The sequence below is a fragment of the Carassius carassius genome, chromosome 7, assembly GCF_963082965.1.
Source record: "Carassius carassius chromosome 7, fCarCar2.1, whole genome shotgun sequence".
NCBI lineage: Eukaryota > Metazoa > Chordata > Actinopteri > Cypriniformes > Cyprinidae > Carassius > Carassius carassius.
This window is the reverse complement of record NC_081761.1, coordinates 7,821,691-7,844,963: the sequence shown is the minus strand read 5'-3', so window position 1 is coordinate 7,844,963 and position 23,273 is coordinate 7,821,691. Positions and strand designations below refer to the sequence as shown.

The 23,273-nt window shown below is 37.5% G+C and overlaps 2 protein-coding genes across 5 annotated transcripts; one reads left to right on the top strand and one right to left on the bottom strand.

The window, feature by feature from the left end:
* Positions 1-3,062: 3,062 nt before the first annotated feature.
* LOC132143024 (sorting nexin-8-like) lies at positions 3,063-11,600 on the bottom strand. 2 transcript variants are annotated; one of them, XM_059553188.1, is made up of 12 exons: positions 11,477-11,600; positions 11,054-11,129; positions 10,297-10,442; positions 10,100-10,220; positions 9,868-10,004; positions 9,685-9,765; positions 9,391-9,551; positions 5,791-5,920; positions 5,493-5,561; positions 5,141-5,272; positions 4,270-4,419; positions 3,063-3,529 (listed from the first exon to the last, which is right to left on the bottom strand). In XM_059553188.1, exons 3-12 carry the CDS (start codon positions 10,432-10,434, stop codon positions 3,392-3,394), a joined length of 1,257 nt encoding a protein of 418 aa, XP_059409171.1. In that variant the 5' UTR covers positions 10,435-10,442; positions 11,054-11,129; positions 11,477-11,600; the 3' UTR covers positions 3,063-3,391. The 2 variants fall into 2 exon arrangements, with proteins under 2 accessions (XP_059409171.1, XP_059409172.1); XM_059553189.1 differs by lacking the exon at positions 5,493-5,561.
* Positions 11,601-12,851: 1,251 nt separating this feature from the next.
* Positions 12,852-22,046, top strand: LOC132143466 (IQ domain-containing protein E-like). 3 transcript variants are annotated; one of them, XM_059553693.1, is made up of 22 exons: positions 12,852-13,349; positions 13,435-13,479; positions 13,613-13,658; positions 14,306-14,458; positions 15,054-15,161; positions 15,269-15,339; positions 15,808-15,921; positions 16,903-16,953; positions 17,076-17,146; positions 17,483-17,555; positions 17,688-17,728; positions 17,811-17,980; positions 18,211-18,266; positions 18,388-18,608; positions 18,913-19,020; positions 19,516-19,609; positions 19,719-19,841; positions 19,927-20,028; positions 20,607-20,710; positions 20,973-21,094; positions 21,363-21,464; positions 21,688-22,046. In XM_059553693.1, exons 1-22 carry the CDS (start codon positions 13,308-13,310, stop codon positions 21,834-21,836), a joined length of 2,166 nt encoding a protein of 721 aa, XP_059409676.1. In that variant the 5' UTR covers positions 12,852-13,307; the 3' UTR covers positions 21,837-22,046. The 3 variants fall into 3 exon arrangements, with proteins under 3 accessions (XP_059409676.1, XP_059409675.1, XP_059409677.1); XM_059553692.1 differs by having other exon boundaries at positions 21,685-22,046; XM_059553694.1 differs by lacking the exon at positions 21,363-21,464.
* Positions 22,047-23,273: the final 1,227 nt, after the last annotated feature.

The window sequence follows — 23,273 nt, the reverse complement described above, 5'->3', positions numbered from 1 at the left end:
GTTCTCTAAAGCAGAAATGTAATTTTTTTTTAATCATAATTTTTTATTCTCCTAGCCAGTCGTAATATGCAGAGACAAAATAAACCATTTCATATGATTCCATCTCTGGCGCAATCAAAACACTGTTTTGTTTGTTGGAGAATCCCAACCAATGGCATGAGTCGGGGGGCGGGGTTATGACATACTGCAGCATTGACAGTAAAGCTCAAATAGGAAGCACTGTTTTACCTTTGACTGCTCCATCACCCATATTTGTTATTCTCTTTATGAGGATCTTTATGGTCCCTTTTGCAAAGCTGTGAACCTAAACTCTTCTTCTGTTATTCCCACACGTGTGCATGTTCTACTGTATCCATGGTTTTACAAGAGGAAGAGCACTTGCATTAGTTGACAATAAAATTATGAGTGGACATATGGCCATTAAAATGTACTTTTCATTGTCTATTAAAGCTCACAAGGATGTTTGTGTTTTTAAACCTTGTATATTTGAAGATTACACTGCCTTTTCCCTGTTTTCTCCCTTGCGGTCACATCTTTGATTCAATTATTCTATAAATAAAATAAATAATTTAGTTTAAAAACTGTTTCAATTTGGAATTAATTAAAATTATTTTTGTGTGGCTAAACCAAAAACAGACCCTCTTCGTGTGTATTTGGTCTATATTTGGCACTTTGTGAAGTTTAGAGACTAATTTGTCTAGAATTTGACTATAAAACAGTTTGATGTATTTGGACAGGTTCAAAATATAGAAATTGCATCTAAAATGTACACACAAACACAACTGTATGACTTCAGATTGACACTACTGGTCAAAATGATAAAAATGAACAATTATTTCAGCTTAACCTTACTGCTGTATTATTTATTTATTAAATTCTTACACAGTCGATGGTTGAGGTTAAATTTGTCCTTTTTTCTGATTGACAATAGTCCAGTGCAATTACCTGAACAAAGTACATTTATTTATTTTTTAATCATTAAAAAAATTAAAATAAAAAAATTAATTCCACTGATAAAGCATTTGGAATGTACTCACCCTCAGACCATCCAACATGTGTCTGTTTATTTATTGTGAAAGATTTGGAGAAATTTAACATTCCATCATTTGCTCACCTCTGCAGTGAATGGGTGTCGTCATAATGAGTCCAAACAGCTGATAAAAACATCACAATAATCCTCAAATGATCCACACGACTCCAGTCCATCAGTTAATGTATTGTGAACCATGTATTGTGAACCAAAGCTGTGTGTTTGTAAAAATAAATTAAATAAATGATAAAATAAAAAATAAGGCATTTTATAAATTTTAAACTGCATTTGGCCAAATATTGAGCATCAGCGTCAGTTCTGGCAGACCAGGTAGTCAAGATGCTGCTAATGCTATTTATTAATAACACTGTCCCGTCAGCTGATCTGCTCCAGCTGGTTAACTCCCCTCGCTGCTCAATGGCCAAAGCTCAAACAAAGCGCCCTATTTAAAACACATTCAGTTGCGCATACAGGCTACTACTCGCTTCTGCTGCCCACCACCTCCCCAGCTCCTCCTTATGCATAACGTGGCATTTGCTTTGTCATGTTGCCTGCTCTGTTCACGGGGGGATATTTTAGCTCCCACAGTCCTAAACTGCATGAGCGTTCCCTAATGCTGCTGCTGCTGTCCTCTGACTCTCTGCTATTTCATGGTGCTCATGAAAGTTCAGAGGACTCCCTGAACAGAGCCATACCGCCAAATTTCAGTTCAGGAACATCAACTGTTTGCAATCTATTCAATAAAATGAGTCCGTGATCTAAATGGTAAAGCGTCCTCCAATGAAAAAGTCCATCCCCTCTTGTCCTCTTTACATCAAAATCCACTGACGTACATATTCAGAAGTGTTTGGAATGTTTTTTCACTTGTAAATGGTGTTCATTCTGTGCATATTTCTCCCCTGATTCAGATTATTGGGATTTGGACTCTCGTTCTAATAGCACTCATTCACTGCAGATCCATTGGTGCGCAAGTGATGTAATGCTACATTTCTCCAAATTTATTCAGATGAAGAAACAAACACATCTACATCTTGGATGGCCAGAGTGAGAGTAAAGTTTCAGAAAAGTTACATTTTTGAGTGAACCATTTCTTTAATTTGTATGCCATATAATGCCAACAAGTCAGAACCTGGATGCTGTGATGTTGAGATTTTATGAGGTACAGATCTGTTGCTGGTGTTGTATCATACCTGACATCTAGAACTATTTAATTATACACTGCTATTTGTATAAAACCTATTGGTCTTTTCTTGTGCATGTGTGATGCTTGTGGATAGTTTTCAAGGTCCGGTGATTTCTCAACATTAAATCAGCTAGTTTTGCTTGAAAAATATTTTTCCAAAATAATCTTGGTCTTTCTTTGAATTTTTTCAAATGGATGATTTCTGATCAACCTTTCCATCCATAATCAAATTGTGGCCTTATATTTTTAGAATAATCTTTGAATATTATGTAAGTTCCTGCCAAAAAAAAAAACCTGAAGAGAGATGTATAAACTGACAGTTTTTGGAAGATATGGGATTATTTATTTGAATATGTAATCACATACTGCATCAAAACATATTAAAAGAATAAGAAAACAAATGAAAAATAAATGAAAAAGACAAAAATGATGTTGGTCTTTATATATATATATATATATATATATATATATATATATATATATATATATATATATATATATATATATATATATATATATATATATATATATATATATATCAAACCAAGTTTATTTATTTAATTGAAATAAAGATATCACAAGCCCACAACATAAGTTGTCTGACATTTTCCGGTTGTTGAATATTGCATGGACCAGTTGGTTAAAAGCAGTGTTATTTTAGTATTGAGATACTATTATAGATTTTATATTTTCAAATAGTTTTAATAATATGGTTATGTTTTTTGTCATTTTAAATATGTATGTATAGTATACATCAAGTTAAACTCAATAAAAATTTTTTTTTAAATGTTGCCTTGGTTCTCAGCTGAAATAAAAGAATCTTTAATTTTATTTTGGTGTATTTTATTTCAAATAAAGAAAATCTTATGCTTTTTTAGTTAATTAGAGTATAATAATCCTGATTTAAAAAAGTATGTGCAAAAAATGTTAACAAAAATGTAGTTAATTTTGAATTCATAATTTGTTTGCATACATTTATATTTTGTATCTAATGAAATGTTTAGCTGTTCAATGTGTTCAATCATGTTTTGGGGTCACTATGTTCTCTGTATTTAGTTAAGTCATGAAGAAAGGTGTCAAACAGTCAAGAGAAGGAAAACACATGGCTTGAAGACATACACTGAGTTCTTGGTTTCTTGAGAAAAGGCTGGGAATTTCCCTCATATTTGCTGTCCTGATTATGCGGGGCCAATGACGGCACAGGTCTTCTGTCCTCTGGAGGTGTGTGTTTGAGATGAAGAGCGAATGGAAGCTTCACTAGCACTTTCAAAAAGGTCCTTCAGTTTAGGATGAAGGTCACCCCACACATCACCCATCTGAAAAATGAAAAATAAGTAAAGATAATTATAGCTGCAGGCAGCTTTAAAAAGGGCCCTCGCACCCCGGCTCACCATCACCTGGTGACTAAAGGAAAACAGCGAACAGTGGGCAATATGCTTTTAAAGTGGCAAGCATAAGAGGAATATGCCAAAGATTTATATGTGCCAAACTACCTGCTGCCAGCTGGTGGCGCTATGACAATAGCTCAATATTGGCATCTACCTGTAGATGTCTTCAGGCCAGGACTTTTATCAAACGTGAAGATTGGACATTGCATATTTAGGTTAGTGTAAAACAAACTTTTCGTGTTCCCAGCAGGTGGTGCTATGATTATAACTGACTATGGGCCTTTAGATGTGTTCAGGCCAGGACTCTTATCGAGGACCTTATTACATGTGTCTACCGAATTTCGTACATGTACTATATGTGAAACATAGCTCGGGGGGCACTTTGTTGAAATTTTATAGATGGTGCTATTGAGCCATTTTGCCACACCCACTTCTGAAACCAGTATCACATGTATATTTTCACCACTTCTGGCGAAAAAGAGTTTTCGAGCATGTCTAGCATGCCCTCAAAAATGCGATTCATTTTGGAGAAGCGGAAAAAGAAGAAACTGAGCTATACCAATTAGCTATTGCACCATCGGTGCTCAGGCCCTATATACACAGTTCACACTAATTAAATAGTGCTGAATTGATAAAACGATCTGAAGTAATAGTTATAAGAAACACACCTCTTTGTGTCCTTGTATTTGTGAGTGGACAAACGTCCCCAGTATTGAAGTCACAAGAGGCAGATAGGTGAAGACCAGCTGGGTTTCTTGATGCAGACACAAAAGGGAGAAATAGCTCCTCATCTCCATGGTGATAATTGTGTTCTCCTGCTGTAGGAAGACACAGAATAATATTGAGTTTACCTGTCAGTGATGAGGATTTCACGCTTTCTGTAGGTTACATTGTTATGCTTGCTGGTGGCCCCTTTTGTGTGTGTGTGTGTGTGTGTGTGTGTGTGTTTTATGCGTTGACTTTTTTCAATTTCTATTTGGCGTGCCATTTACAGTATACGCAGAAATTGACTTTGGTGTGCATATGATATGCACGTGTTTGGCACGCATATGATACGCAATTTGTTGGCGCGCATATGATACGCAGTTTTGGCGTACTGTACATACTGTATAATACGCACCAACCTCACACCCCTAATCCTAACCGTCACGTATCATATGTGCGCCAAAGTCCATTTCTGCATATAAATAGCAAGCCAAATAAAAACAGAAACTCGTGGTAGTATTGATACGCACTTTCATAAAATCACAAAGCACGTATTTAGTAAAATAAAAAAGTAAAATAAAATAAATATATTAGTGCATTGTTGTCATATACTGTAAACATACCCTAAAATATATTTTTTTCTTTCTAAAGAAGATATGTACTGTATATAATACATTTAAATATTTCTTGGCTGTGAATGTTTGAACCCTACTGGATTACTGTACAAATGTTTTTCTTGTGGACAGTGCACCATGGCAGTATGTCTACTTGTATATTTTAGTTTGGTTAAGTGTAGTTTGCATGTTGGTGTGTTTTCTACAGTATATGTTTTACCTGTGAGAGCCGAGACTCTGGTTGCTCGATGCTGTTCTGGTACTTTAAGTGTGTAGCCACAGGCCCGCTGCGCTTTTCAAACACTCTCTGATGCTCTAGTAACACACCACTGTCATGACGATCACACAAATCCTATACACACATACATCCAAAATTATTAGCTCCTGAATGTCATTACAGTTTAATTTATAAAGTGTAAAATGACAGTCCTTAGAAATAGGTTCAGTCATACATGAAGAGTAATCTATGACCAAACTCCCATCTAATACCATCTGCTAATGCCCCATTAACATCCACTAAAACAATTCTGTGGTAAAATTGATATAAAAAGTTTTGTCTAGACAATACTCACTTTGTATGACTGCAGCTGTTCAAGGAGAAGGTTCAGTTTCTCCACCACCTCGTCCTCCTCTCTGCTGCCCTGGTGTGTAAGAAGTGGGTTGAAATACTGCGTTTAATTACTTTTCAACTTAAGTCTTCAAGATTTCAAGATTCAGTCTTAATCTTGTGGGTGTCATGATAACATTGAGGTGCTTTTAAGCTTTTTGTTTATATGCTTCAGTAAAGTTTGGTGATCTGCATAATTGCAGTCATTTTTGAGGTGGTGTTTGTGATTAGACTAAGGCTCAATAAAGATTGTGTTTTAAAACCTGGTGTGCAGCTTTGTCGGCGAGAAGACCAAATTCTCCTGACAGCTCTACAAGTGACTTCCTCTGTGTTTTCCATGCTTTGCTCATTGTAGCACTCATTGGCAGGTCTGAAGTGTCCGAGCCCAGTTCACTGTTAAAGAGTCAGGTAATAACTGTCATATTTTCAATAAAACATAGCCTACCAGTGCTATTATTAGCAACTAAAATCAAAACCATTAAAAACATTTTTGTTCCTTGAAATAACATAACCATTGTTTGAAATACAATAAAGCAAAACATGAAAAGCAATTCATTTTCTCTTTTTCATTCGGTTTAACTACAAGTACGAAAATAAATAAAACTGAAACATAAATGAAAAAACACTATAAAAGTAACAAACTTAAAAAATTTTTAAACTACATTTAAAATCTAAAATAAAATCTATCATGAAACACATAATAGTATTGTCACACACCTGGACTCATTTTGTGTGTTTTTGTCCCTGTTAATTTAGTCATGCCATCCACCTGTGTTTCCCCAATTATCCCTTGTACTTAAGCCTTGTCCTTTCAGTTCTGTTTTGTCGGGTCTACTCGTTACTTGTTACCTGTTACTTGCCACCTGTTATTTACTACTTACCTTGTTTATGTTTGATTTAATAAATCCTTGTTTCGTTTATCCCTCGGCTTCGTGTTCCTTCCAGCAGCGTAAGCCGTGACAGAAGACCCGACCTAAAAGTTAAAAACTGCGTGTTTTCCCTCCGTTTTGTTTTCCGTTTTTTTTCACAGTCTTTTTCTTTCCGTAGTGTGTCATGGATCCCCTCTAGCGCCCCGAATACCTCCTCCTCCTGCTGGAGCAGGAGGGACTGTCTCTCGAGGACCATACCAGACGGTTTCTCTGGATAGCTAATGCCACCAGCTACCCGGACCACGCGCTCTGCACCATTTAACACGCCAGCCTGAACTCCAGGTGCAGAGCGTTGTCGCCCGAAGATGGTCCTCGGGAGGATTTCGCCGCCTTTATAGAGTGGAATCTGGTGAGAAATGGGTCACCTCTCACGGTCGGCCCAATGGAGGATCTCGCCAGGTTCACTCTGGACCCAGAGCCCAGCCTACAATCTCCCCACGGTACGAGGCATAAGCCCGAGCCCACCGATGACGGAGAGCCAGAGAGCAAACCGTCAGACCAGGTGCGAGAGCCGGCGACACTGCCCACCACGAGGGAGCAAAATGTGGAGCGCCAATTGGGTCAAAATGAGGGGGTTTCCAGTTCACTTATGCCAGATCCTCTGTTAAGCCCAGGAAGGGCTCCTGATCTTCCGTTAAGCCCAGGACGGGCTCCTGATCCTCCTGTAAGCCCAGGATGGGCTCCTGATCCTCTGTTAAGCCCAGGAAGGGCTCCTGATCTTCCGTTAAGCCCGGGACGGGCTCCTGATCTTCCGTTAAGCCCAGGACGGGCTCCTGATCCTCCTGTAAGCCCAGGACGGGCTCCTGATCCTCCGTTAAGCCCAGGAAGGGCTCCTGTTCCCCCGTTAAGCCCAGGACGGGCTCCTGTTCCCCCGTTAAGCCCAGGACGGGCTCCTGTTCCCCCGTTAAGCCCAGGACGGGCTCCTGTTCCCCCGTAAGCCAGGACGGGCTCCTGTTCCCCCGTTAAGCCCAGGACGGGCTCCTGATCCCCCGTTAAGCCCAGGACGGGCTCCTGATCCCCCGTTAAGCCCAGGACGGGCTCCTGATCCCCCGTTAAGCCCAGGACGGGCTCCTGTTCCCCCGTTAAGCCCAGGACGGGCTCCTGTTCCCCCGTTAAGCCCAGGACGGGCTCCTGTTCCCCCGTTAAGCCCAGGACGGGCTCCTGTTCCCCCGTTAAGCCCAGGACGGGCTCCTGTTCCCCCGTTAAGCCCAGGACGGGCTCCTGTTCCCCCGTTAAGCCCAGGACGGGCTCCTGTTCCCCCGTTAAGCCCAGGACGGGCTCCTGTTCCCCCGTTAAGCCCAGGACGGGCTCCTGAACCCCCGTTAAGCCCAGGACGGGCTCCTGAACCCCCGTTAAGCCCAGGACGGGCTCCTGATCCTCCGTTAAGCCCAGGAAGGGCTCCAGCCCCAGAGCTTACTCCAATGCCTGCTCCTCCAAAATTCCCACCCTCCCACCCACTCCTGCCTCCACCTCCGCTGTCGTCTGGCTGCCCCTCTGCTCGCCCTCAGCCTACCGTCATTGTGGTGCGAGCTCAGCGGGACCGCCATCCTCCAGCGACGCCTTGGTCGGCGTCTCCCTCACCTCCGCCTCCAGCCTCTGAGGCCTGGACTCCGCCTCGGCCCGTTGACCCGTCGGCTCCACCATGGCTCCTAGCTCCTTCCTCTCCGCCGTGGCCCGGCAGTCCGCAGGCTCTGCCTGGCTCCCTCGTCCCTCCGGCTCCGCCTTGGTCTGGCGTCGTCCATCCTATGCCTCGGGACTCCTCTCCTCCGGCTTCGCCTCATCCCTCCGTCCCTCCGGCTCCGTCAGGCTCCTTCATCCCCTCGGCTACACCTCAGTCCTCGGTCACTCTGGCTTCACCGCGGCCTTCCGGATCCACATCGCCGCGTCAGTCACCAGAGCCATCAGTTCCGCCTAGGACCTCCGGCTCCTCCCCGTCACCCTGGCTCTTCGGCTCTCCGTCTCGGGCTCCTCCTCCACTTGCTCCGTTGCCGTGGGTCGAGTCCCTGGAGTCGGTGACCATTCCTCCTCCATGGCTCCTTCCTCCGTCGGCCCCACCTTGGGCCGTTATGGCAGTGGCCTGGGTCCTGCTGGGTACCTCCTGCTTCAGATCCTTCCTGTCTCCTCCCTGGCTCCTCCCTCCGTCGTCTCCTCCCTGGCTCCTTCCTCTGTGGTCCCTGTCTGCTGGCCCCCTCCTGGGAGGCTGTCCTCCACCGGAACCTCCTCCCAAGTTCCCACCCACGCCTCCCTTTGTTGTTTCTACGGTGCGAGGACGCACCTACCGGGAGGGGGGAGTACTGTCACACACCTGGACTCATTTTGTGTGTTTTTGTCCCTGTTAATTTAGTCATGCCATCCACCTGTTTTTCCCCAATTATCCCTTGTACTTAAGCCTTGTCCTTTCAGTTCTGTTTTGTCGGGTCTACTCGTCTACTCGTCTACTGCCACTTGCCACCTGTTATTTACTACTTAACTTGTTTATGTTTGATTTAATAAATCCTTGTTTCGTTTATCCCTCGGCTTCGTGTTCCTTCCAGCAGCGTAAGCCGTGACAAGTATATTAGTGATAATAAAATAACACTGTAGCATCGTTGAATAATATGTATATTCTGATAAGTGTTACAAACCACCCCATGCACCACAAAAGAATAAAAGCATCTAAACACTGATAGAAATATTTTAATCTTTTTTAATTATAAATATTAAAAAATTCATACATTTTAATATCAACAGGTCATGACAAACAGTGCAGCTTAGCCATGTGCATCTGTGGTTTTTTTTTTTTTTAAATTTTATCACACCTGTTCACTCAATTTATAAATATTGATACGTAATATTTATATTCAAATCAATTAAAATCCATCTAACATAATTTATGTTTAACTTGAATAATTCTAAATATTACCATATTTTAACCATATTTCTAGTTCTGTTCACCTCAAGTCTTTGCCAAACATGAGCAGATCTGTTGAGTTCTCCCGTGACCGCTGAGCCATGCGCTCCGCTACATCTCTGAGTTTATTGAAACTGCTGTGGATGTTTGCAATGACCTCTCGATTAGCAGCAGCCTGGGTATGTATGTCCTCAGGTAGGTACACCTTAAAAACGACATGCAATATTCATTTTGTGTGTCAGTTCATGGTGATACACTGGTACAAGTGGTTCTTTGATATATATCCAAACATCATGATATTTACATGGTATTTTAATTTCATGTCAACTTTTACCCACCTTGCCATGCAAGGCCATTTGCGAGGTAAGAAACTCATCACCTGTCTTTTTATATGCATCACGCAGCATATTTTGAACCTCCTGCAGCACACAAAAAGTATGAAATGTGATTAATGCCTGATGTTTTTATACAGTCTATGCGCCTGATTTATTCAACTGCCATCTGCTGGTTTGAGGGCTTACCGCGCTGCTTGCTGACAGAAAAATGTTGACCAGCTCATCTCCTGCCAGGACTGGATGTCTAATCACCAGGGTCATAAACCTTTGTAGACCACGGCGGCGACTATCATTGAACTCTCGGTCTGACATTGAGTTCAAAACTGAACATGAGCAGGAGAGAGAGAAAAAACTGAGTTTTAGTTACACAAGAGTGTAGATTTAAGAAACAAACTCATTAGCAATGAGTTCTCCTCACCTCCTTTAAGGATGCGTTTGGGGGGCAGAGGCGGGACCATCCTGTAGATGAACTTTTGCAGCAGCAGACCATGGAACACCTCAAAATCACTGTACCTGCGCTGAACCGGGATCTGGAAACACTATGTAAAAGCAATGAAGTAGTTAAGTTTGTATAGGGAATACAGAATGGCAGATATAAGTACAAACTGAGTTTACCTTGCTAACAATACGGTACTCCACATGTTTGAGAAATGGCAGTCCTTTCCTTCGAAGCTCTATCTCCACCAGCACACTGTCGCCCAGTTCCTTCAAGGATAGCCCATCCACCACAGCGTTTTGCTGACCTAGATGCATTTTCCCACCTGACAACAAATGCATAGGTTTCATTAACAGTGGTCAGATTATTAAGTGGCTTTCAGGAGGGTCAAATTGTTGAAAAGCCCTATAGAAAACTTTAATTTTTTGAGGTTCGTTTTTCTTTTCTCATTAGAGGATGATTTCGCATTTGAAATAACTTTGGTTGATTAATTGAAAATTCAATATCCATGTTGTATTATATAATGCTCATGCAAATCACTAAAAAACATACAGGGAACATTGTGATGGATTTAGAATCATCCCCAATATGGTTTAACTGAAGCGTTTTAATCTTTTGTAGAACAAAGTGACCTGTTTCACATCAGTGCTTGAAATGAGCAACCATGGCTCTTTTTTTGGGTATTAATAACAGTGAGATGATTTATATTTATTGTGGATAATGCTTACTGATAGATACATGTAAGGCAAGAGTTGTGATTTTGCCATTTGGCATCTTTTTACATAATTTATTTCTATTTGTTGTAGTTCTAAATGACTCAGTGTTTACTCTACATAGGTATCTTAAATGTAAATACATCTATGCTGTCCGTCTCTCATGTCTCGGTGTGTAGCTAATTAGGGTCTGTAAGCTCTTTGTGAAAATAGGATTTGTTACCTTGTCACTGGGGCAATGGGTGATTTCAGGTGATCCTCAATTTTGATTGAAATCTGAAATGCACAGGTCTGTGAAACTGCAAAATTGAGAAGTGATATGAGAAATTGCTATTATGACACAGAAATTTAATGATATTTTATAACACAAAAGGTAGCTTGAATCACAGCACTTAAATCAATACCCCTTGAATTATAAATATATATTTAGATATCTTTGCACTTAAAAAAGCCTCCAATGAAACATAACATCTAAAAAGCAATATAATTTAAAAAACCTTTTATTTACTTTATTTTTAGTAGACTATTGCACGTCAAACATGAATGCATATGTTAAATTACTCTTCATGAAATGCACAGCTCACACAAAAACATAAATGATAGTTTTTCTGGAGTGGAAGTGTTTTTAAGATTTCTCATTACTTACAAGATTGCCGATGTGTATGAAGCTATCTTCAGTATCCCAAATAGACCTGGGTTTGCACCTCAACTGCCCTTTTCACGATTAACGTCTGACTGTGGCTGTATAACACCAGCAGATCAGATCTCAGTCTCATCTCTCTCTCTCTCTCTCTCTCTCTCTCTCACATTGCTCTTTCTCTCCCCTTCTCTTTGCATCCCTTGACACACACATATTACCATTAATCACCTTAAGAGGATAGGACCTCTTTAAAAAACCAGCACAGCCTCTTGAAAGGCAAGCTGGAATTAAAGCTTACGTAACTGGGCTATAATAATGAGAGTGGCATGGCAAAAGATTTAGGGTATTTGCTTCAGGGACTTTAAAAGCTTTGCAATAGAGCTGCTTGATTCAAGCAGAGAGGGTGACTCAGGTCACACATTCATACACCGCCGCTACAAACTCATTGACAGAATGGCCTCTTATTTGAATAAATAATCATAGTTTGTGATAAATAATTGGAGAGATTGTAACAGGTGGCTTTGTTTTAATACACTCAAGTAATCCCACACCAAATCCATCTATGAGAAGTCAATCTCCATCATGTGGGTAATGTAATGTGGCAGTACTAAATGACCAATGGAAGGTCATAGACACTGCTTTTTCCCCCCACAGTTACCATTAAATATGAAATGATAACAGCAGAGCAGGATTATGTCCCCTGCAGTGCTGCAGCTGTTCACTCTTTCCTCTTTGTGAAGCATCGGAATGTCCTTCCCCCCCCTCCCCCTTTATTTAATTTGATAAATTTGTTTGTCAGATAATTTATTGTCTAGGAGATTAACCCTTTAGCCATACTAGAAAGCTTACTTTTCTATCTATCTATCTATCTATCTACCTATCTATCTATCTATCTATCTATCTATCTATCTATCTATCTATCCATCTATCTATCTGTCTGTCTGTCTGTCTGTCTGTTTGTCAACCTATTTGTAGTAAGACAGATGCATTTATAAATTAAAAATTAAATTAAATGTAAGCATTTAGCAGACGACTTACAGTACATTCAAGCTATCAATTTTTACATTTCATGTGTTCCCGGCGGAATCGTAGTGCTCTACCAATTGAGCTACAGGAACACAAAAAGGATCGGTTAATGTATAAAATTAAAAAAAAAATTATGGCACACAAAAAGGCTCGGTTAATGCATAAAATGTAAATAATTTTGGAGTAGTTTCAAGAAGGTTACATTTTGACATAAGTGACACATAAAACACCTATCTATCCAAAAACATAAAAGACTGAAATAAACAAGTGGTATTTTAAGGAACTACTTATTTTGATTGAATGAATGGAGCTGTACTTCAAACAGGCGAGGGCTCAGTCACGGTGTGCGCAAGCGTTGCGCAGAGCTGATGCACATGAGCACGTTTCATTTGCTGACTATTGTCATGTTAAACATTTTGGTTGCTATACGAAGGTAATTCACATTACAGCCGTACAGCGAAGAGAGACGCGAAACGACGCTGAGCAATATTATTGCCTTTATTCCGAAGCGTTTACACACCATATCGACGTAGGATCTGCTGCTTTTCTTAAAGGCGACACCAGGAAACAGCTGCATCTTGAGAACTTCTTCTTAAGAGCCTATAACGTTACCCATGCCAATGCTCTTTTATTCTGTTTTATATTAGGATTGAGACTCATTGACTCGTTGACATGAGAAAAATAAGATTTCCTGCTGCATCATAATAGCCTACTCGGACATTACAGGTCGTACCTCCACGAGACGGTATTATGGTCCTATTGTCTGTAAAAGGTGATGATAAAATAAAAACAGGCCATCACAAAATCTACAATGTCTGTAGTAGCTGGAGAACTTGTCACTGAAGAGGATCTGGTAAGTACAGTTTCATAGATGTTCTGGACTGTATTATTAACAAAAATACCATGATAAATGTATATATAATTTCTTTGTTTTCTAGGCAGAGGACAGTCTCTGTAGCAGCTATGTGTCTGACACTGAAAAGGTGAGACGGACATTTTTAAATAAGATATTAGGCCAGCCTGTTTCCTTACTTTTACTGAATCTTTCATTCTTCAATCTTTGAATGTTTGTGTCAAAAGGTACTATATCTGTCTGATTGTTAGATTTCATTTTAGAAATCAAGAAAAAAGAAAGTTTCAGGCAGACCACCTCCTTCTCCTAGTAAGTTTAATATTAAGAATTAAGTTTAAGATTTATTGCATTTCCATGCCTTCCACACAAAAGCTACCATCTTTTTCTGTGCATTACTGTATCCAGTGTTTGGGAAAGTTACTTTTATAAGTAATGCAATGTAACAATGGAGCGTTACTCCCTAAAAAGTAACTAATTGCATTACTTAGTGCATTACTTTTATGGAAAGTAATGTATTACTTTACTTTTGTGTATTTGATTATCTACTTTACTTTTGCGTATTTAATTATTGCAGGTTTACATCTCCTTCTGTTTTTGTTAATTTTGTTCATAGTTCACTTTTTTTGTGCAGGTGATATAACTTAATGCATGTTTACATTTATTCTATAACTACAGTAACCATCATGTTTGCACAGTACACACTATGCACCTGCGCTTGTTCCTGATTTCTCTTCATATGACAGAAGAGCTGTCAGTCAAAAAATGGAAAAAAATTTTTTTTTTAAATAATGTGTTACATTACTAGTTACTTAAGTAATCTGATTTCTTAACTTGTGTATCAACACAGCATAAAAACTGAAAATTGCTGTATTTGCTCATTTAATTATTGAGTTCTAATGCAACTATAAACACTACAAAAAGGCTTTTAAATTAATAGATATTTTCTTTAAATGGAGGGTCACCATACCTGAACAGTGCAAACTTGCATCTGAAGAGATCTCCAGTAGCATCATGGAGGACAGTGAAAGGGACACAGCTCCAAAACTATAAAACCTCTCCTGCTGGTACACCAAAGGACGTCTGGCTGCATTTACAGAATGATGGGCATGGTCTGTCCCTTTTTTTTTATAATGAGGCTTAAACTGTACACTGTGTTATGCATTTTTCCATTTGAAATTATGTATCTTCTACTGAAAAAGATGTAGATAGGTTTACATTATAAGACCCAAACAAATGGCAAATCTGGACAAGATTAAATTGCTGTTATGCCTCTCAGAAAAATGTATCTCATTTTAAGGATATATAAAAATTACTTACTGGTAATCTAGACAAAATAGCTTACTATCACAGAAATCACATTCGAAGGTCGTAAACCTTTTGACATTTTTTAATACTGGATCGTAACAAAAGAAACACTGGCTCAGGATCAAAATGCTTAGCTATATGCATTTTAAAGACATGCAAATGTAATTTATTCCTATAAAGCTCACTGTTTCATATTTGAAAAGTGAATTTCTAAGGCCTCTAAATTATCAACATGATCAAAACCTTGCTTAAAATGAATCTGCTGTATACAGTCAGCTACCTGTACATGCCTTCTATCCTCTCAGTGCATACTTTATAGCAAGTTAAAGACCTAGTACAATTGTAAAAATGAAACAACTGAGGTTCACTTGATCAAAAGTAAAAATTTGTATACTTCAGGGACACTGTCCAAGTCTCCTAAAGGTGCGGATTACAGTGTCACTTCCCAATACTTGAAGGAGGCCTTAGGAATGAAAAAGCCAAAATATTCCCACCCTGCATCCAACGGTGAGATAAAAGTATCTATAGTCATAAACCTGAATATTCAGTTTCACAATTATTATTATTATTTTCAAATTTGTCACCATGTAATTATTTGTACAACTCTTTGTCAGGTTATGTTCCAGGGTCCCCAGACTACAAAGATAAGGAGGAAATGTATGATGAAATAATTGATCTAAAAAAGGTGAAGTTCACCTCTTGCACACTCGCTTGCTGACGCATGAGTGCTTTTGAGGATATGTTTTTAGAATTTGGATTACATCAGACAGCATGTTTTCAAAGAACTGGGCTTTATCTCAGCTGTCATATTATCTGTCCTATATGTATATCAGAGATTAGTGGTTAGGATTACTGTGTCCCAAATCATTATTTGTTAAAAATAGCTTGCCAAATGTTCCTGGATGGTCTATTATTTTTGCTGGATTTTTAGGAAATGTGATTTGGGCTAATATTACCCGCAATTCAAGAGGAGGAAATGGTTCTTAAGATGTGTTTTAGTATTGCATAACACTAGAAATAGTATTAGTACTAATAATGGTATTGCAAATTTTGTCTGTTAAGATGGATGTACTCTTGTACTTGCTCATATGTGAAGCAGAGATATGCAAACTGAAATTTCATGCACCCATGTGTTTGCTCTCCATGTTCTCAGACTGTCCAGTCCCAAAAGGCTGAATCGGACAAGATGAAAGCCAAGCTGCGACGTCTTGAAGAAGAAAGCACTAAGAAAGACCGACAAATCGAACAGCTGCTGGATCCAGTGAAGGTGATGAACAAACCTCAGCAAATCCAGCAGCAGAGATGAGCTGGAATAGAGGATAAGCATCTTTAACTTGTCACCTTATTGCGGAAATTAGTAGTTTAGTGTGAATGTAGAATTGAATTAGATTTCACATCACATGCATAAACAACACTGTAGCGTAACAAGCAGCCATTATGTGTTTATACATTATATAACTGAAAAGAAAATGATTTCTTGAATCACAAACTTGATTTTCATGAAATCGAAAAACATTATTTACAGGGTGGCATTGTCATTGCCATTTTAAAAGTTAAAATAAAGAAATTAATACATTTACTTAGCAAGGATGCAGCATTTAATTGTTTAAAAGTGACAATAAAGACTAAAGATTGTAAAAAAAAAAAATATTTCAAATAAGTGCTGTTCTTGATGCTTCCTGAATCCTGAAAAATGTTTCACAGTTTCACAAAAATATGAATAAGACGTACAATAAGACATATTTCTTGAGCACCAAATCAGCATATTAGAATGATTTCTGAAGGATTGTGTGATAGAGGAAAACAGAAAACTTTTTTTTTCATCTGAAATAATATTTCACATACAGTAATTAACGCTTTTTACTGTATATTTTTACTGCAGCCTTTTTTGAGCATAAAAGGCGTCTTTCCAAAACACAAAAAATATATATTACTGACCTCAAAAGTTTGAACATAGTTAAAATTAAAGTTGTTCTCTCAGAGCTTATATAAATAAAACAATGGTAGCACCTTTTTTTAAGGCGTCCTTGTTACACATTACATGTACCTAATGTTATAGTAACTAATAATTATGCATAATTACATGCAAGTAAACCTAATCCTAACCCTAACCATATAATATGTACATGTAGTTAACTAATATTACTCCGTACTTAAATGTATAATTACACTGCAACAAGGACACCTTAAAATAAAGCGTAAACAAAATGTTTATTGTGAAATAATTTTTTTTGTGTTGATAATATAGGACCCAGAGTATGCGAGGCGTTTAGTGGACAGAAAGACTGATCCTAGATCGGTGAGTATGGCATTATAAACATGTCACACAACATCACAATCACAATTCATCAGATCAATGATTCTTAATTTGATGAATGATTTAATATGAAAAATGGGTTTCTCTCTTTTTGAACACACCAGATAATTAACGGAATGAAACAGAGGATTCTACGATTGGAGCAGCAGTGCAAAGAAAAAGAAAATGCCTTAAGGTCTGATGTCAAATTCATTTATATTATACTGTCATGCAATTAATCATGTTATGGTGAATAAATACAGCATGAATAAACTTCATTCTAGCAAGTGGAGTCTAATTCTAGGTCATTAATAAAATGAGCAAATTTGTATACTTCTTTGTACTGGCTGTAAAATCATAACTTATTCTAATGAAGGTCTTGTGTGAAAATGATGAAAATGATGAATTTGAATAGTTTTTCCCATTTTTTTTTTTCCCATTTTTTTTATTAAAACTAGATACTTATGGACCCCAGTGTATGTTGTATCTAAAATTATGAATTGTGTTTTGAAGAATGAATTTGCCTTTACAGTCAACTTCAGAGTGACCTGAAAACTACCAACATGCAGGAAATGAAGATTACTGTGGAAACCTACTTTGAAGAGGTACTTTACATCATTATATATATATATATATAAATAATATACATCAACAGGAATATATATATTATTTCTGTTTTTTTTTATTTAAAATTAATACAAATTTAATTATAATACAGATATATTTTTCATTCTTAGGTTCAAAGATTGCAAGCACTTTTGGAGTCAACTGAAAGAGGGTGCAAACATTGTTAATTTTAATTTTTAATTCGATGGTCCCTTTGAGCTTAGTCTTTTCTCACTGTCTTTTTCTCTGTTCAGTAATAAGGCAGAGAGCAAAAACATCAGGCGGCAGAACAAGACTCTTAGTGCAACGGTTCTGAAACTCACAAACACTGTTCAACACCTGGAGAATGAGAACCAGGAGCTCAAAAAAGAATTGACACTGGAAGAGATGAACATGATGGACAGCCCTGCGTGCCAAGCCAAGGGTTCTTTAATTTACAAAAGCACGTCTAAACTTAGAACTGGAAACACTATATTACCAAGTGTCATTTATTACAGACAGCTGCTGAACCAGCGTAAGATAGTTAGCTGGTCTCCTGAACTGGCCAATTTGGTATTTAACTGGTCTCCTAGTTTAAATGAGCCAAAAAAGGTTTAAGCATTTAGTATTTCCTGCACACAGTGCTAAATTCAGTCATTATTTTTATGTTTACAGGTTATATGGATTGGAGTAAAAAGAGACTTGTGCGCAGAATCCTGGAGCTTGAAAAGGTATTATATATGTATGTATATAATATTTTTACACACACACATACATGCATATGTGTTACATTAAATGTGTTACTATAAACATATAGAATGTACATGTTAATGTAGTTTACTTGTTTTTCAGAGAGTTGAGCAGATGAAGAATCTTCAGATCACTAAAGCATCAGACTCACAGAAGAGCCCAGACAATAAAAGCACTAGGTCAGAAACTTCCAATCAGAGTGATTCTGTCAACACAGAGATGGAGCCATTTGTTATTAAAGAGAGTGATGTGCATTTGAGGGAAGCAGTTAAGAAGCTTGGAGAAGAGAAAAAGGAACTACAGGAAAAGCTAACCCAGAGAGAGTGAGTATAATAAAAATATTACAATTTCATATTCTTCAGAAACCATTCTGATATGCTGATTTGGTGCTCAAGAAATTATTTATATTATAACCCATGTAAAAAAATAAAGAATAATTTGTGCTTCTTAATATTTTTGTGGAGACTGTGATTTTTTTTTTAAAGATTCTTTAATGAATAGAAAGACCAAAAGAACAGTTCAGTTCAGTTCAAATAAGTTCAGAAATATTTCTCATATTTTGTTTTCTGAAATAAAATATTTCTCAAATATTTAAGAGCAATTCTGATATTTTGTATTTCTTATTAGTGAGGAACTAAAGCAGTTTTCGGCTGAGATGGATAAGGGTCTGAAAGAGGTCGAAAACGTGCTGAAGGAACAAATCAGAAAGCACGAGGGCCTGATGCAAACACACAGGTTTGTAATATAAAAATAACAAAGCAATCATGAATTAAAACTAGTGTGGTGATGTTTTTGCTCATTTCTGAAGAATGCTTACATGAGTTCTCACATGACTGAATCTCTTATGTGATGATACTGTCATGTGAGACAAAACCTATTAAACCCTGATTCACTTGAAAACATATGTGTTCCTTTATAGAACGTATTTATTGCCCTAGTTATTGTTGGAAGATTTTAGTCTATGCTGAATACAAAACATTTTTATATCTATAACATTTCTGGGTCATTTTATTGAGTGAACAACCTTGGTTATGTGGGCAGAAAAGAAAAGTCATTACAAAGGAACAGAAAAGGATTACATTTTAATTCAAGATTATGAAAACTGACTTTCTTCTGTCTTTTTAGAATAACATGCATTGATGAATCGTGATAAATATGAACATGGAAATTTATATAACTATATATAAAAAAGTAAATAAATTCACTTCAGATATAATTTTTTATTTACAGGCAAGAGATGGGAGCACTGACCATAGAAATCAACGGTTTAAAAGAGAAACTAGAGGAGGAAAGAAAACTCAGATTACTACAAGATTCAAGTCATGTAATACATGTAATACATCTAAAGTCTTTTTTTAAGAATGCTCACACAAAATTCACTCAAGTGCAGATGGCAACTCATGCATATGAAATCCGTGTTTCTCATCTCACAGGTACGGGACGGTTCTTTGTCATTAACACTCACAGAACCATTTTCATCATCAGCGGTCGTACCGATAGAGAAGAACAGAGCAGCTAAGATCATCCAGACGCACTGGCGCTCACATCGACTACAGGTTGGTTCAAGACGTTGACATACTGTACAACCACAGTGACTGTAGATTATTCATATCATCCTTATTCTTCTACTCCTTCTCTTAGGATCTAGTTCTTTTACAGTCCTGTCTCAGAGGGCATCTAACCAGGCAGAGGCAGTTAGATGGACAGAGTCAAGCAGACCCAAAAGCCATTCATGTTGCCATGGTAACTGTTTATGGCCTTTTGTTGGGATGTAGTTTGTTTATGCATAACATGTTGTTGCTGTGCTTAGGTTTGTCAAATCAAACTATATTTTTTTCAAATCATATATATATATGTATATATATATATATATGTACACACACACACATTATAAAAAAAACGTATCATGGTTTACACAACAATATTAAACTGTACAGCTGTTTTCAACACTGATGAGAATAATAAGAAATATTTCTTAAGAACCAAATCAGCATGTTAGATTGATTTCTGAATGATCATGTGACACTGAAGATTGTAGTAATGATGCTGAAAAATCAACTTTGCCTCACAGGAATAAATAACATTTTAAAATATATTCAAATAGAAAACTGATATTTTAAATTATACTAATATTGCACAGTTACATTTTATTAAATAAATTGATGTTGAGAATTAGATAATTTTTCAAAAACTTTTACGGTAGTGTATTTATTTTTAAATACTGTATGATGTTACATCGAATTATTAAGGTGCTTGTCAAGAAACCATAGTGATTTGTGTGGTCAAAAATTCCTGTTAAACTTCTTGACTATGTGTTTCAGATCCAATCAGATATGAATGCTCAGGCTGCACAGGAAGAGGAAGTGACTCTGCTGCAGTCTGTCTTTAGGGCTCATCTCAAACGCAGCACGCTGACAACGGACAGGTGATATAGATTGTGTAAACACTAAATTACTACAATACACACTAGACAATTCATTATTGTTGCACACTTCAATATTTATATTATGATTTACAGTCAAAAACTAAACCTTGCACAGGTGATTGTTCTGATTAGAGAATGCAAGTCTCCCGTCACAACATCTGTTCTGAATTAATATGTTGCAAAATTAAATTATCTAAATTAATATGGTTGCATGCATGGCCAGGTGGTCTCCTGACAGCCGTATGTTGACTTGACATTGCAGAGCGTCCGCAGTGACACAGTCTGCATCTTCCATACATCAGAAAAAGCTGCATCTCTCCACTCCTCCACTGCTGCCCAGAGGCTGCTCACAGGCCGTATCTGCTAACAAAATACAAACCTCAGGTGATTATTCATCTGAAATAATGTGCTATGTTCTTGCTGAAGAGATCGATTTGAACTCATGCTGCTAATATCCCTGCATCTAGGATCAATAAGAATTTGTTGGTTCTCACATTTAAAACATTTTAATGAACCAAAACCTTTTTTTTAAAACAAAGATTCATACCTGGTTATCTTTATTATGTCTTGTTCTGACTTCCCTTTTAAAGCACTTCTCACTTGTCTTGTATTGAATGTTTATTGTAATATGTTAAATGTAATACTCTTCCAGGTGTAACTCAGAATAATGGTGAGGAGACTGCAGAGGAACTACATCCTGCTTATAATGATAAGATGACAAGAAAAGAGCTGCATGACAAGAGCTCAATACCAGGTTAGAATACAGGATATCTGTAACTCATTCCTATTACACTACGTCACTACCCTTTTTTTTATTTTTAAGAAATGATAACTTTTATTCGGGAAGAATGGATAAATTGATCAATTGAACACCAGTATATATTTGAATAATCTCTGATAAACTACATTTATGCATAAAGTATAATCATTCATCTGTTTTGTGTAATAAAATCTATGATTTTGTTGGTTTTAAGCAGACCTGAAGATCCATCAACAGCAACAATCCAATAAAATTTCAAACACCGTCGGTTCAGACGACTCTGATGACATCATTGTGTCTCCTTCAAAGCCGCTGAGAAAAAGAGAAAAATGCTTAAGCCCATTCAGTGCTAATGACTTGATTTAGCTTCTTTATGTACTATTAGGAGCAGTTTTTTTCTCGCATTTCTTGGAATACAAACAATTACCGGATCAACCTAAAACAGAACTGAAGCAAAAAATAATTGACTATATATGGGCAATAATGACTGTCCAGAGAAGAACATGAATCATTGATGATGAACATGCAAACGTGGTTTTGTCACACTTTATTATTCTGTGACTTCTAGGAACTAAGCCTTCAAATAAGGGACAAATTACAGAAGATGTGTCTTTTCATTCCAAAAGTGCCTTTTGTTGAATGATCATTTTTAACGAGGATCAGGGATTTAATATTTTTCATTTACTTTTCACTGTAGATCAATATACATATTACACTTAAGCAGGATATGGCATAAAATATATTTAAGCTGTTTAAAGCTGCAGTCGGTAACTTTTGATGCTCTAGCGGTCAATAAACAGAACTGCTTGCATCTTGCGGAAGAACACTGTAGCCAGAGCTACTGCTCTCTGTTTATGTCTATAAAGAATCACAAAGGTACTGGGTTACTCCGCTGCGGTACCCCCCAACCAATCTAAAATAGTGCGAATATAAACACTTATTATAGGTGTACCCTAGTGATTCAGGACAGGCTACAAACACGGTTTGGAAAATGAATTCATGGTGTACTCGCTTATTATATACATTTTGTAAATTTTGAGCACAAAAAAAGTTAAGGACCGCAGCTCTGATTGGTTGTTTCTTACCGGGAGCGGTGTATTTCTGCAAATGGCAATAAGACCACTGGGAGGAGCCAGAGGAGCTTGATTTTTTTCACAGATTATCTGTCTCATATTTTACTGTCAGTACATAATGACAGGTTTGACAAATATGCAAAAAATACATTTTTACAAAAGTTACCTACTGCAGCTTTAAGTGTGCATTTAAGTCACACCTTGATACAAAAGGTACCTTGAATCTCCACAAATGTGGGTGCTGTATGCTGTATAAGACAACTTTGTTCAGATTGGAGGAAAATAAATGACAGTAAATACTGTTTCACTTAAATGTTGTCAATGTGTTAAATGTTAATATAGGTCTATTTGTATTGAACCAGTAATAGCACTGAAAATGTGATGCTGTTTTTCCAATTTTAATGTCTTGTTAAAACTGATTTTAAAAGCTTGTTTTCTTTGGTCTTTTGTCCTTTATGCTAAAGTATGACAAAACATTTTCCTCATTTAGTCTAACGTCCTATCTAACAATGGATACCTGGTTATTAATTTAATCTTTTTAACCAATTAATATACATGACTTTTCCTGTTCATTGTGATGTAGGCTACTGGATAATGGTTTAGGATAATGTTTTTTCTTTCTGCACAATATCTACCTGATCAAATTAATGAAAATATTAATTATAAACATGCACATGGAGTTTGAAGCCTTCAACTAAGAAAGAAAACAGTGTTTTGGTCCATGTTAGAG

Bases quoted from the DNA above. Each gene is read 5' to 3' on its own strand.
- LOC132143024 (XM_059553188.1), bottom strand. From the start codon at position 10,434: ATGCATCTAGGTCAGCAAAACGCTGTGGTGGATGGGCTATCCTTGAAG. The intron at 9,552-9,684 runs GTGGGTAAAAGT...GTCGTTTTTAAG, and splicing joins AAATGGCCTTGCATGGCAAG to GTGTACCTACCTGAGGACAT. The intron at 4,420-5,140 runs GTAAAACATATA...GTCTTCCTACAG, and splicing joins CAGAGTCTCGGCTCTCACAG to CAGGAGAACACAATTATCAC.
- LOC132143466 (XM_059553692.1), top strand. From the start codon at position 13,308: ATGTCTGTAGTAGCTGGAGAACTTGTCACTGAAGAGGATCTG. The intron at 15,922-16,902 runs GTGATGAACAAA...TTGATAATATAG, and splicing joins AGCTGCTGGATCCAGTGAAG to GACCCAGAGTATGCGAGGCG. The intron at 17,147-17,482 runs GTCTGATGTCAA...TTGCCTTTACAG, and splicing joins GAAAAAGAAAATGCCTTAAG to TCAACTTCAGAGTGACCTGA.